The sequence below is a fragment of the Myripristis murdjan genome, chromosome 7 (genome assembly GCF_902150065.1).
Source record: "Myripristis murdjan chromosome 7, fMyrMur1.1, whole genome shotgun sequence".
NCBI lineage: Eukaryota > Metazoa > Chordata > Actinopteri > Holocentriformes > Holocentridae > Myripristis > Myripristis murdjan.
Genome location: NC_043986.1, coordinates 18,871,067 through 18,885,859, shown reverse-complemented (window position 1 = coordinate 18,885,859; position 14,793 = coordinate 18,871,067). Strand labels below are relative to the sequence as shown.

The window sequence follows — 14,793 nt, the reverse complement described above, 5'->3', positions numbered from 1 at the left end:
GTGACATTCAGCAACTTTGAAACAGCAAATAGGAACCCAAAATATGTTTGTTTAGCAAAATAGAAATGTCTTCTGTAATCTTTCTGTCAATAAGAGTCAGGACTCTGCTGATTTTTCCTATAAAATTTGAGGTGGATTGGCACTATACTGCTGAAATAGACATTGCAGAATTATGATAGTCTAGCCATTTTAAAATATGGCCTATGCTCAGGTCAAAGAATGTACACAAGTGAAACAGATCTAGAAATATCTAAATATGTGTTCCAGCCCAGGCCTATCACTCCTCAGGGCAGTATGACATCTCTCACCGGTTTTCCCACATACAATAAGTAAGGTGTGGTCTGAGCTGCTCACACTGACCAATGTCAGCTCTGCAAGATGTGGCCAGTATATGTACCATGAAACAGCCTGCTGCTGTGAGAGTCCTCTTCAGACTGCTCTGTGTCCCTTTGGTGGGCTACAGCTCCTCAGATGATCTTTTGTAGTCAGTGTTTGTGTTTCAGGCTGACATTTAAACTGCGCTTTGATTGGCATATGTCTGCAAATTAGTTTCATTTGCACAAAGATCAATTCCTTGTTAATGTATTATAGGCGAGTCTTATCAAAGTTTTCAAGGGCATTCTTAAAAAAAATCTGCTAAACAACAGTCAACATCAGTGAGTGTCCTGTCAAACAGCATGCTACACAACCACCACCACCACCATCAACAACAACAATAACAACACACAACAAAGTCCCCAACGTAGCCAACTTCACCTGCACACCCCTGCAGGTCAGACCATGCTGGGCCACTGCACAGCCGCCCCTTTTGGCCGTCGCTCCGTGCCGTTTGTCCCTTCTCCCGTGCCATACCAACCGCCTGTATGCTAATCACATGACGAGGCAGGGCTGCTGTGCTGCAGCTGGTGATTACGAGCTGTCAAGAGAACACAAACTGTAAACAACAGATTTATCGTTGCCTTCATTTGTAAGTACCGACGATCCTCGGGTGTTGTTCTTTTCTCGGTTATGTGTGCAAGACAGCGACGTTGTTTTGATGTCCGCGGTTTTAAGCTAACGTTACAAGATTGTAGAAACGATAGCTAGCTAAAACTAGCCAACCTTGCAGCTAGCATTCCCTAGCCACATTGTGTACCTTCATAGTAACGTTAGCTACCCATTGGAATAGAAAATAGACAGTAAATAGGAGCATGATATCGTATAAATTTAAGCATTCTCACTCACAGTTTGCTAAATAATAAGCTAACGACGGCTAGCCAGTGTAGCTTCTCTGCATATGTGGGGCAGCAATCCCAGTAATTTGTGGTGAACGTTATGTTGTGGTTTGGGTGGGATTACTGGACTCTGCCAGAGCTCGCCTCATAGTTAAAGGCAGATTTCCCCTATGTGCACGAGATTCAAGAATATTTTTGTGATGGCAACATTTTATTGGCAACTGCATTTACCGTAATGTGTTCATCAACTTCATGACTCAGTCTTTAACACAGACAGTTTTTTAGGAACAGGACCAGAGGGTGTGTCCACAACTCACATCAGAAAGCAGCGTTATGTAACACATAACACAATAGATGGTGTAATTAACCAAATCATATTTTACATGTTGTTACATTTTAACCTGAAAGACTTAGGGTATCTGGTTTAGCTTTCATTTTGTCTGTCACTTAGGCAGCCATTCAAAGCAGAAAGTATTAGATCAGTAGACTGTAATCCTGATGAATAGCATTTTTTAGAAAAAACTTTTATAGAGAAATTGTCTTCTCCTTGTGTAAATATTTTGCAAACTTTCACATGCCATTGTATGTGAGACTTGCTTCTCAAATGTTAAACCAGCCAAAATGAAGCATGTCAGTTTTTTTTTTTTTTTTTTTTTTTTTTTTTAATGGATTATGCACCATTAGGTAATAGACCAAAATGCCACATTCAAATGCAGTACATGTTGGAGTCTGTGAATGATTTTGGGGCATGCTAGTCAAAAAGTTTATGCCCCAGTGGAGCTTGGATTTGTTCAAGGGTTGGTTCAGATGTTTGTTTAGTCTAAAGTCTCTCCTCTGCTTTGATCTGATCCTTATTGCCAGGCTTTTCTCTGGTGCGATGGAGCTGATGTGGGGTGTCTTGCACACCCTGTGGCATGTGGAATGAATCAGGATAATCTCCACCTTGCACCTGCCGTTTGCCACCACAGCCTCCCTCTGTTATGGCGTCTAGCTACCCACCTCCCTTTGAGGGCACTGGGGAAGTGAAGGAGGGCTTTCTTTGCCCACTATGTCTGAAGGACCTGCAGTCGTTCTATCAACTCCAAGACCACTATGAAGAGGAGCACTCTGGGGAGGACCGCCATGTTAGGGGACAGCTCAAAAGTGAGTCTTACCCACTCACAGTCCCTCCCTTTAACAGTCACAGTGCCATTTGATTCTCATTATGTTCCCCCAGCATCTGCTACACTTACATATAAAAGAATAATTATAACCACAAGCAAATTAAGTTCAATGTTTGCCTCACAACCATCTTTGTGGCTCCAGTTAGTGCTATAGTGTTTGATGTGTTTGGTAATATGCTGGGACACATAGGGAGTGCGAGCAGAATGATCACAGTGCTGATACATGTTAGATGAGAGGTTCATAATGCCAAGTGAGATCAATATTCATTGATGGTGGCTACAGTCTGGGCTGATAATGTCACTGCCATGGCTTTTGAGAGTGTTTAAGATCGGCATAATGAAAGAGGATAAGTTTGACAGAATGATTAATGCCGTCCACTCAGCATAGTCGCTGTTTAGATGTAAGAACATTGTGGTGCAAGTGCAACATGTCATGAAGGCCTTGGTCATAGCATAAGCAAGCCTGTAAGGAGCAAAGCAGCTCCCTTAGAAAAAAGGAAAGTATTACTGCACCACATAAATTATAGGGATGGGCCAGAACAGGCGATTTACCACAACGCTGAGATTTCTGTAATAACATAGCCTGGTCAGGTTTTTTTTTTTTTTTTTTTTTTTGTGACCCTATTAATTTTAAAAAGATTGTGCAAAATTGCCTTAAATGTAGCCTACTAAAGTTTCATCACTCATCTGAAATATATCATCATGTAGAAATTATAAACTAGACGAAGGCTACAGGTCTGTACACAACATGCAAAAAACAGGCTAGTAAGATCTTTACATTTCTGTTTTACCCTTTTTAAATACTTTTTAAAATGAATTTATAAGCATTTGGCCTAATAAATAACTACACTGTTCATCCTTTTTCATTATTAAGATAGCCAAGAAGCTGTTTTTTAAGTGCAGAGATTATATACTAGATGAAGGCTGCATTTCCACGTTCAGCCTGAACTCAAAGTATGACATGGGCCAGGAAGATCTTTTACATTTCTCTTTGCCCTTTTTCTTAATTAATTAAATAAAAAAGCAATGCGCATGATGCCTCTAAAAAACAAACAAACAAACAAAAAAAGCTCTTAGTTTTTCATTATTAAGGCAGGCAGGAAGCTGGGGTGTTCCAGTGAGTCACCATGTAGAGTGTGTATCATGTAATACTAAGGCTAAGCTGCAGTGGCATGGGTTTTCATCCAGCTCAGCCTCTTTGTTGCATGTCATCCCCTTTCTTTGTCCTGTCCTTCCCGTTTCTTTCCGCTGTGACTGTCTAATGAAGCAGAAATGCCCCAAAAATAATCTTTTCTTTTTTTTAAGACAGCCAAGAAGATTATTTTGCACTTTAACACATCGCTAATGTATTTCTGGAAGGAAATGTCAAGTTGTGCCACCACTGTGCAGAGACAGTGGATGAAATGGGAGATGGGAGGAGCTTTGGAGTATTGCGACGTGTGCAGTAGGAGTAAATTCATCAGTAAAACTAACCAGTGGTTCATGTTCTAAGGAAAAAACATTGGTCAGATATATCCAGTCAAGATGCAAAGTTTTTTTTTTCCCAAGGACTAGCCTATGCACTTTGTTGCTTAATAAAATATGCAAAGCAATAAAATCTTTGGCAGACTTAAATTGAACAGCTGTTAATCCTTCATCCATCATGACATGGAACTATACACATCAAATTGGCTTCATTTATGAATGTGAACAAGTGAGGAAAATATTGTTATTGTCCCTGCATATGCATCATTTGCATTTCTTGTGCTACTGGAATGCATTGCACCTAATACTTACATAGGCACAATTTAGGGACTGGAGAAATGTGAGCACTGAGCAGACAAAGCAACAACTTACAGTCCCATATCTGTGGCAGTCAGCACCAGCTTGACCAGGTTCTGTAGTCCACAACTCAGTTGTCTGTTTGCTTTACAGAGATTGCTGTTTCATGAGAAAATGCAGCACATAAGGCAAATTGAAAGAATAAAACCTATCTACACCGAGCCATGAGCTGAGGCTGAACAGCAAGGCTATTTGAAAACCAGCATACAACCTGTGGAAGATTAGTGTTTCAGCATCCACCACAGTTGGTGCTGGAACCTGGGAAATTATTGTTAAAGCTTTTGTCAGGCCTTAAAGGCAACTTCTAAAGCAGAGGCCACCCACTAATGGCTGAAAAGAAAGTAAGCCAGTCAGTGTCTTACTGAAATTCATCTAATCACTCAGACAGAAGTTTACTAATCATATAATACAATAGATATGTCATTCCATAGTCATACATTGTCTCCAACTCAAGTTATAATTATTTTACATAGCTAAGTCTACTGTTTGCAATTCCTTTTCTGAACTGCAGATTGGGCTGTTTCAATGGAACAGGACAGCCATCCCATTGGTCTGATACAAAGTGGTTTCTAATTCTGAACTACTCAATAGCTTGTCTAATTTGCTTTTTGATTGTGAAGTATTCAGGGAGTTATTTCACCTATGGTAAAGCCCATAGGCACAGTGTACACATCTTTTCTTGCTTTTTTTCTTGATTTTTGTCATTTTCTTTGTGCACAGGTTTGGTTCAGAAGGCTAAGAAGGCCAAAGACAAGCTGCTGAAGAGGGATGGAGAAGACAGACCTGACACCGGCAGTTATGAGTCTTTCTACTACGGTGGAGTGGACCCATACATGTGGGAGCCTCAGGAGCTGGGTAAGCCAGGAAAGATAAAGTGTAATGTAAAATTTATGAAAATACATTCCAATCTGTTGTTTTGTTTTGTTTTGTGTAGCATGGCCAACAGATGTCCTGAGTTCAGTTAGGAAACATTTGGAGGGCAATTTAGCAGCTGAGTGCATCTCTATTAGCTGTTACTCCTCAGTCACACCAAAAGATTCATGAGCAATAGTAGTAGCTGGAAGTGATTCATTTTTAGTGAGAGCAGGCAAACCATGGGCAGCATTCGCTGTTGCAGCGGTGAGCAAGATGCCCGTCCCAAAACTGACAAAGTAAAGATGTGATCAGCTAACCTTTACAAATTAACAGATTTGACGTTGGTGAAGCTGGTAAGCTATACTGTGATTGGGAAGCAATAATACAATTTTTAGCATTTAACTGAGCTGAAATACAGCTTTCAGACAGGGTCAGTATTATTTTAGTGTGGTGAAGATTAGGGATGAGCCGGATACTCGGCTGAAACGAGTATCCGGTACGGATATAGCACTTTTTCCGAGTACGAGTATGATCCGAGTAATATGAGTCAATATCCGTGCTCGTAATGAATGAAAATCTTCATTGGGTAGCTGACTGTGTCCACGTTGTGTGATAGGACAGTCACACACAGCGCCCCTCCCCTACTCACACACAGTACAGCGGTGCCCCGCTCACACATATACACACACAGGGACAACCTCAGCTGTCACTCACTCAGGTGTGACAGTTTACGTGTCTCTCTTCAGTAGCGGTCAGGTTTTTTCAGCTCGCTCTTCCCTCAGTCTGTAATCACTTATAGTCAGTAGAGTTTCTGCTAAACTTGACTGACTTTTGAGCAGAGTTAGGGTTAAGGCTTTTAGGGGTTGGGGCTGAATGCGACTGGCGTCGCGTCTCTCACTGCCGACACAGCGGTTGGGTTTTTTTTTTGTTTGTTTGTTTTTCACCATCTGCTCCCTCTTACCGGCTGGTTTCTGATATAAAGTAAGTTGGAAAACTTTGCTGCACCGGACGCGGTGCAGAGTCACAGTCTTAACACACACACACACCACTTACACGCATATATTAGCTGAACACACAAAGTACATTATTATTTGGATTTTATTTTGGATGCATGCACTGAGTCTGACACTTTCTCACTGTAGTTCATAAAAAATAAATGAAGTAGTATAAATATTACAAATTAAGCTATATATCTATATAAATATATCTATATCTCTATATCTATCTATCTATCTATCTATATATATATAGATATATAGATATATATATATATGTATGTATATACACTCTCTAGTACTTCATAATTGCCTACTGCATGTGTTGTATTCATTGATGCACTTAAGAATATTCATGTTCTGTGTTTATAAAAAACTTGTTCTGCAAATCGTTTACTTACTATTGTGATCAAAAACATTGATCTGAAGCTTCTGAAGCTGTTCTGTAAATAGTTTTCAAATAAACAATATCGCAACTTCTGATCAACCCTTATCAATTTCAGGCTTAAAATAACCTACCGATTAAGCCCCACCCATTTCCGGTCAAACTCCGCCAACTTCCGACTTAAGCCCGCCCACTTCCGTTTAGGCCCCGCCCACTCTGAGTACAGATACGGGTACGGATAATGCAGATGTTTAAACAGATACAGATACGAAATTTCATGTAGTAGTTTCATGTAGTTAACATGAAATTTCATGAAATAACCCAGCCCTCTGGTGACAGCTTCTAAGTGGGGTAAAGGGCTGGCAGCAAGCAGCTTCTGGTCTGAATTCTGTGTTACAATGATGGTTGCCTTTCTCTTTGCCTTTGTAGGAGCAACCAGAAGTCACCTGGACTTGTTCAAAAAACACCGGGCAGCCAGGATAGATCATTATGTCATTGAAGTCAACAAACTCATCATCAGATTGGAAAAGGTAATCATAACCCAGTTAGACCATGATTTTATTTGCACTGCTATGGAAATTAAATTTAAGATGAGCTTAACAGTACCAGCTTATTTACTTTGAAAACATGTCTCTGTTTTCAGCTGACATCTTTTGACCGGACCAACTCAGATGCAGCCAAAATTAGAGGTTTGTCCATGTGATTTTACTGAAATTATTAATGCTTTCACTATATATAAATATTATTCATTTGATATTACAAATAAATAAATGAATGTTCCTCCTATAGCCATAGAGAAGTCGGTTGTGTCATGGGTGAGTGACTCAGATGTCCCCTTCTGTCCTGACTGTGGCAACAAGTTCAACATCCGGAACAGGCGGCACCACTGCCGTCTCTGTGGATCTATCATGTGTAGGAAGTGTATGGAATTCGTCCCCTTGCCTTTGGCTTGTGAGTATGAACAAAACCGTAACACTATACAGGAAAGCTTCAGGAGCATGGTCTAAGCTACGTTTTCTTCTATATTTATCCCTACTCTTGTTGAGATTTGTGTCTCTGTGTGTTCTCAGACAAGCTAATTAGTGGGACGCGGGAGGCCCTGTGTGTACCTGGGAGCCCTGGTCAGTCCCAGTCCCCCCCACAAGGAGGTGGCAGCAGTGGGATGGGCTCCAGGCGAGGAAGCATCAGCAGTCTGAGCAGTGTAACCTCCATGCTGGAGGAGAAGGATGACGAGAAGATTCGCTGCTGTCACCACTGCATGGACACGCTGCTGAAGAGGCAGCAGAAATTGGAGGAGAAGGACCACGTGCCTGACATAGTCAAACTGTACGAGGTTGGTAGTCCAAAAGCACCGTTACATTGTTTATAGTCTTATCTTATCTTTCTGTTCTCCAGAGTAGCACAGTTCTTTCTGAATCAAGTCTTTTCGAGATTACTCTGCTGTATCCTTCCTGTTATTTCATCTTCTTCTGTTGTGGTTTCCTGCCATTCACTGGCTCATTCCTTGTCTTCCTGTCAGAGGCTGAGGCTGTGCATGGACAAGGTAGATGAGAAGGCTCCAGAGTATATCCGAATGGCTGAATCACTCAAGTAAGTTCCATTGTTTGGCAGTCAGTATCTGAGAAGTATTCTTTCCTATGGGGGGCTATGATGTTGATTATTGTCATGGCTCTGTCATAGTGCCGGAGAAACCACATATAATCTCGATACTGCTGGTGGACTGAGAATGGAAGTACAGAAATACTACGAACTAATTGATGCACTAAGGTAAATTCCAGGCCTAACTAAATATTACAAGTTTAAACATACAGCATACAAAATACAGCATTTTATGTTGTATTTATCAAATGTCAAAAGTCTTTGCAGAGATTAAATTGGGTTCTGTGTATTCTTCTCAGTAAGAGGATATTAACTCTGGGAGCAAAAGATGATCCACCACCACATCCGAAGACCCTCCAGCTACAGAGGATGGTCCGCTACACAGCCACACTCTTTGTCCAGGTGAGACCTGATTCAGATAACACGCAGCATGTGACTGAGGTGAAAAAACAATTTATTCTCTCCTTGAATTCCTGCTGTTCTCCTGCTTCTACTAGGAGAAGCTGTTGGGTCTGATGTCTTTACCCACCAAGGAGAAGTACGAGGAGCTAAAGGAAAAGAGGAAACAGGAACAAGAGAAGAGACTCCAACAAGAGAGACTGGTGAGAACATGCATACATACTGTTGTGTTTATTGCTCATTGACCCAAAAAGTTACCAAATGTGTATGCACTGTACTCCCCCCTGCACAACAGGCTGCACAGGAGGCCCTGAAGAGGAGGCAGGAGTCTGAGAAGAACCGTCCATTTGCTAGTGCTAATGGGGAGCTGCCTCAGGCCCCTAGAGCACCCCGCATGACCAAAGCTGGTGGCTGGCTGCCCTCCTCAGACACCCTTCACACACACAGCGAACTGGAAGACCCCCTGCTGCAGCAGATAAACAACATTCAGTCATTCCTACGTCAGGCGCGGGAGGCCCAGCGGGCGGACGAGGTGGCCATGCTGGAGGAGAACTTGCGGCAGCTACAGGATGAATACGATCAGCAGCAGACCAGCCTGGCCATCGCACTCTCTCAGAAGCTGGCTCAGGAGGAGAGCTTGCAGCAGGAGGAGCTAAGCCGTCTTGAGGCCCGGGAAAGGGAGGAGAGGGCGCACAGGGTGCCGGCTATAGGCTCTAGCCAGCCTGCCTTCACCTGGGAGAGCTCTGTGGACTTCAGCCAGGCAGGGGGAGATCAGGAAGAGGAGGATACAGAAGCAGAGCAGCTGACCCCTAAAGCTGAGAGGAGCCCTCCATCTTTAAGGGCTTTCCCTGCTCTCACAGGCCAGGAGGAGTCACCTCCCAGGTTGAGGAGCTTAGGGGGGCATATAACCCCTCCTGGTGGTGAAGGACAGAACAGCACCTCCCTTAACCCCTTCAGTGAAGAGGACTCTACCCCCATTGAGGAGGATCCGTCCAATCCCTTCTTTGAGGAGATCCAGAAGGAGCACAAAGAGGTGACCAATGGGCAGAAAGAGTACAACCCTTTCGAAGACGAAGAGGAGGGTGAGGAAGAAGGGCAGGCTGAGGCCACACCTGGCAATCCCTTTGAGGAGGAGGATAGCAGTGACGCAGGTAACCCTTTCTTGGAGGCCTCTGGGAATTCCCCGGGTGTCTCGACCAACCCGTTCGATGAGGACGATGACGAGGTTCTGCCGGATGTGGAGATGATAGAGGAGGAGCTACTGCTGCAGCAGATTGACAACATTAGGGCCTACATCTTTGACGCAAAGCTCAGCGGCCGTCTCGATGAGGTGGAGCTGCTGTCCGAGAACCTGAGAGAGCTGCAGCACACCCTGCAGGAACAGAAGAAAAAAACACTGACACACTGACACCCTCCCTTCGTAATCCACCAAGATCACTTGCTAATTACATGGTTGTCCATCCGGTTGTATAAGGCTAGCTCACTTTACATGACTAATGAGCCCAGTGGTGTTGATTTGGGTGAGGTCAGCTGTACCAGAGGGATTAGACTAGTCTTAAATGTAAACATTACCAGATCTTTGTAGTCTGGACCGACTCCCTTTATTTGCAAGCACTTCAAGTTTTGCTTGTACTGATGCTGTTGGCTCTGTGACAAAGGAAGAAAGCCCCATAAAAGATATATATTTTTGTTGTTTTTTTGTTTTTGTTTTTTTTCACGGGACAGTCGGATGGTTCTTTGAGTCAAGTGTAGTTTATGGACGTTGCCGTGCATGAATTGGCTCTCTTGCAGTTTCCAAGTGGGAGCAAGTGAACCATATTTCACATTTAATGGTCAAATAATCTTAAAATCAGCAGCAGCACTTTTGTTTGATGTTGAATGAAATTGATTTGCCTGATTTTAGAGGCATCTTGCTACTGCACCTACAATTTCAGTTTTTGTTGTGAATGAGAATTGCGGACATCCATGTGACTATAAGTAAAGCATTACAGTTTCAGTAGTGCCATTAACGATTTTCAGACTAAATAACCATCTGATAAAAACATAAACTTTTTTTTTTTTTTTTTTAAACTTGTTGGATATGTTTCATGGTTTCGGAGCCTAGCACTTGAAGGAAATGTACAGTGAAATACATTGTTACATAATAATGTTTTGTCACATATTTAAATTACTAATTTTGTCACTCACACCACTTGGAAATGTCATTAAAGAGCTTGTGATCTGTTGTTTTAATAGATATCAATGGGACAAGCACAACGCACAGTGCACTCTGGTCATTGCCATTGTTCCTTGTTAATGTGACCTGCAGACACCAAAAAGATCTTTATGATGGCAAAATGGCAAGGAAATGTTTTTAATCTTTAATCATAGGCCTGGTTAAAAGGTACACCACTGACAAAGCAATATCCATGATAACATTTCATAATTTTAACAGTAACACATAAGTTGTGAACAGTGTGTCCATTCTAACAAGGTGTTAATTTCTGTGTCTGTGAAAGCTGTTGAAATTTTTGCAAAACAGAAGACTGCATTCTGTCTGTGTCCTAATGCATGTTTTAGTTGAAGTCATAATACACTAACAGGGTTGTTTCCTTTCTCATATCATTTGTATCTCCTCTGTGTCATGGTTGGCCTTGGCCCGGTTGCATGTTAGACCTCAATTCAAGAAAAAAGTGCATGGTAAATGCCACAGTGAGCCAAGTGAACAAAAAATTTTTCAAAATCCTGTCGTGTTCTTATTCTGTTTACAGTGGCACTATTGATCCAGCCAAGCACAGGACAAATGCATTAGCCTAGTTTTATGTAAGGTTGCACGGTTCATGTGTTTGTGGTTTCTGTTAAGCACTGGTTGAAGCTGGTCTTTCAATGGAGCCTGTGGCCAAGCTCGTCTTCCTGTTGTCTCGGTTTTTTACAGACTTGGACAGCCTGATAAAGGCCCTAATCTCTCAACACGCCGCTCTCGTTGTGTGTTATCTTCCAAGTCCTGATCTGAATGTAAAGCATGTTATCCATTCAGTAGTTTAATTTATGAAGACCACTCACGGGAGTGGTGAAAGTGATCTAACTGGGTCACTCAGTTCTCATCATTTACATTCTAGCCACTATTGCCTTGTAGGCAGCATGAAGAGACCAAGTAATGAGACACAAGAATTCACTTGAATCCTGTAGCATCTAAAAAAACGGTCCTGTTCTTTTAATTTGTTCAACCAAGGTCACACTCAAAATTCTTGACACAAGATTTAACTCTTGGACATTTGTTAGAAATATATTAACGCTAAGTCAATACAGTACCAGCAAGTATTATTACTCAAAATGCTGCTAAGTCTCTTTATATGATTCTGAATGTGATAGTGCTTCTTGTCATTCAGAACAAGGCCATTTCTCTCTGTAGACCAAGTAGTATGTTCTGTTTGCTGTTGATCACACACTAATCTGTGCCGTCAGCAGAACATGTTCTAGCGAAAACAAGTGAAATTCTAAACGATGTATTAATTTGTGGCATACGTGGCTTGTTGAATAGCTGTTTAATGTTAGCAGTTCATTTTGTTAACTTTGGAAGCATTAGAGAAGTCATCTTTTATTGCAGAATTATAACATGCTTTGGACACTCCGACAGCCCATCAACCTTAGAACATTACATCTCAGCACTAATAAAGTTGGCTATGATAAAACACTGACTGTGTGTCTCATCGTTTTGATTGATATTACTTAGAATTTAAGTTTTTCCCAACACTAGCATGGAGTGAAAAGTGAACTGGACTCTATAGTATGGAAATCAAATCGGGACATTTTTATTGCAAATGTGTAACATGATATTTGTGAATGTGTTATGAGATTTGCAAATGTGAGTCCACATCTACAAATCCTTCTTTGCATTTATAGACGATAAACACACAGGCTAACAAAATGTGTCTTATTTGAATGTATAGGAGCAACAAGCAGCACAATGTTGCTGTTGTATCAAAAAAAAAAAAAAAAAAAAAAAAAATCACACTTAAATCAGGGATTGTGCACCAGTCCACATCTGGTCTGAGGTTATTTCATCTGAACTTAGCCCACAGTCCTGAGTGTGCAAACATCGACATCCATCTGGTTTGTTGGTGCTCGCTGCATTTCAGGATGGCTTCAGTCCAGCAGGCTAGCCTCTCCATGCATGTAGCCCGCAGCACAGTGGGGCTCACTGAGTTACCACTATTTACAAAGACGGAAAGTGATGCACCAGTCTTTCTCTTTGACCTGAACATACAAAATCAGACATACATAATGTCACACAGTCATATTTTTGTCCATTGCACCAGCCATGGTGTCATTATCTTGTCAGCCTCTCAATCCTGTGATGCTGCCATCTTGGCCTGGTATTTGCCAGTCATCTCTTTGGGCAGCGGCGTGGTGCCGGGGCACGGCACCTGGCCCTCCACCTCACAAATACATTCCCTCAGACAGTACTTCTTTGGGCCAAAGTTGGCAGGGTTGGAAGCTTGCAACTTGGCTCGAGCTTCGGCCTGTAACACTTCTCTGTGAATAGAAGGGAGTAAAAATAATAATAGATCATGCTTTCATTTAGTCATAATAGAAATGGACATTTAAAGAATGTCCAGTGCTCTGAGAGTCAGGATTTTTCCAAGGTTGCTGTTACTTGTGATGAGCTTATGTTTGATGGCTCAACTTAACAGTATAGCTGACACATATACACTCAGAAGCCACTTTATTAGGTCCCCCTGTACAATCTAATGCAGTTCAATGCAACAGCATAAATTCTACCTTTTAAGAAAGTTTATAATGTTCAGCTTTTGTTAACATTGTGGAGAAAGTGTAAATTTAATTCTATGTTTCTTACTGAGGTTGTAGCCCACAGAGGTCTTGTACTGGACTACATTATACTGAGTTTTTTCTGATTTTTTTTGTCCTCCCTATTTATGTACATGAGGGGGACAAAATAGCGGAAATACCTCTAAATAAAATGCGGCGCAGTACAACAGCACCATTAACTATGTGCTCAATGCCAAACATAGAATTGAATGAACACCTCTATTACCGTGACAAAAATAAAACCTGAACATTAAAGGCATCAGAAAAGGAAACTTTATGGCAGAGTAGTTATATTGGATTGTATTAGACTGTGCATGTGTACTTCATAAAGTGGCCACTGAGTGTATACATATAGCTAACAGATAGACAGTTGATTATTTTCATGACATATGTAACTTGGCCATTCTGACTCATTCAACATGTATGGATCTTACTGCATGCGGTCCCGAGCAAAATGTTAGTTATCAGTAACTGAGAGGGTCTTACTCTGTTTTGCCGAGAATCTTCTTAACATGCTGTGAAATCTGTTTGTGGTCCTTCCCTTCAACATCCACCAGTACCTGCTCCCCGTCGTCTGCAGGAGAGACAGAGCAGGTCATCAGCATCAGCTCATCCAACACAAACCAAACTCTCACACCAACAGGGCCACTCACCCAGGTAGAACTTCAGGAACGGCGAGGGTGTCATGTTCTTGAACATCATGACTTGAACCCAGGGGTTTTTATACTGGATTTGCGGAACGTTGAAAAACACAAACTTCCTGCAAGACACAGAGGGAAGTGTGTGAATCAGGACGATGATAACACTGTGGATTAAAGGTGTAGTACGTAAAACGTAACGCCACACAGTCATGTCTTAAAAAAAAAAAAAAAAAAAAAAAAAAACAGTGGTAGGAAATCCATAACCTCCAGTGGGCAATTTTCATAAGCAAAGCATTTCACCTTAAAGACATTACTTTCACTATCAGCATCACGGACACGATCTATATCTGCAGGCTATTTACACCAGATGGATTTATGTCAGGCTATATAGGTGGCTAAGGTATTTTTTGTGTGTGTTTTTTTAGGGCAAACTTCACGTTTCGGTGGGTTTGTTAAGTGTTAGCAAGAGTTAGCTAATCCTGACTGACCTTGCCCCCTCGCTCAGCTCTCCACGTGTGTTATAATTCACCGTCATGATCTTCACTCTGTTTTTAAAGATGATGTCGCCTTTCTGGAGATACTCCAGGGTCCGCCTGATGGGAAACCTTCCTTTCATAGGCATTTTAAAGGCTTTATGTGCAAGCTATCTGGTACAGCGTTGAGACGCACAGCGAAGTGTAAGCGAGTCGCGTGTTGATGACGTGTGAAGCTGCCAGCCATGCAGCTTGGTACTTGTAGTTTTTTGCGTTCAACCCATCCGTGAATGCCAGTGTTTATTTGTCCAAATTTGGCACTTACAGGGCATCTCAACTGATATGCCAGTATAATAACAACTCAGTTATCATTTCTGTTGCCAACAATTTGTTACATCAGATAGAAACTAAAGAAAAAAACTCTTTTTCATCATAAACA

At 41.8% G+C, this 14,793-nt stretch overlaps 2 protein-coding genes across 2 annotated transcripts; one reads left to right on the top strand and one right to left on the bottom strand.

Moving 5' to 3' along the window:
- The first annotated feature begins 835 nt into the window (after positions 1-835).
- rbsn (rabenosyn, RAB effector) lies at positions 836-12,104 on the top strand. Its single transcript, XM_030055557.1, has 12 exons — positions 836-967; positions 2,076-2,357; positions 4,919-5,053; positions 6,863-6,963; positions 7,077-7,122; positions 7,223-7,384; positions 7,504-7,766; positions 7,953-8,023; positions 8,114-8,200; positions 8,332-8,434; positions 8,530-8,634; positions 8,727-12,104. The coding sequence occupies exons 2-12, from the start codon at positions 2,195-2,197 to the stop codon at positions 9,837-9,839; spliced, it is 2,349 nt and encodes a 782-aa protein (XP_029911417.1). The 5' UTR covers positions 836-967; positions 2,076-2,194; the 3' UTR covers positions 9,840-12,104.
- Positions 11,993-14,595, bottom strand: mrps25 (mitochondrial ribosomal protein S25). Its single transcript, XM_030055558.1, has 4 exons — positions 14,370-14,595; positions 13,894-14,000; positions 13,727-13,814; positions 11,993-12,946 (listed from the first exon to the last, which is right to left on the bottom strand). Exons 1-4 carry the CDS (start codon positions 14,501-14,503, stop codon positions 12,757-12,759), a joined length of 519 nt encoding a protein of 172 aa, XP_029911418.1. The 5' UTR covers positions 14,504-14,595; the 3' UTR covers positions 11,993-12,756.
- Between the last annotated feature and the right edge of the window lie 198 nt (positions 14,596-14,793).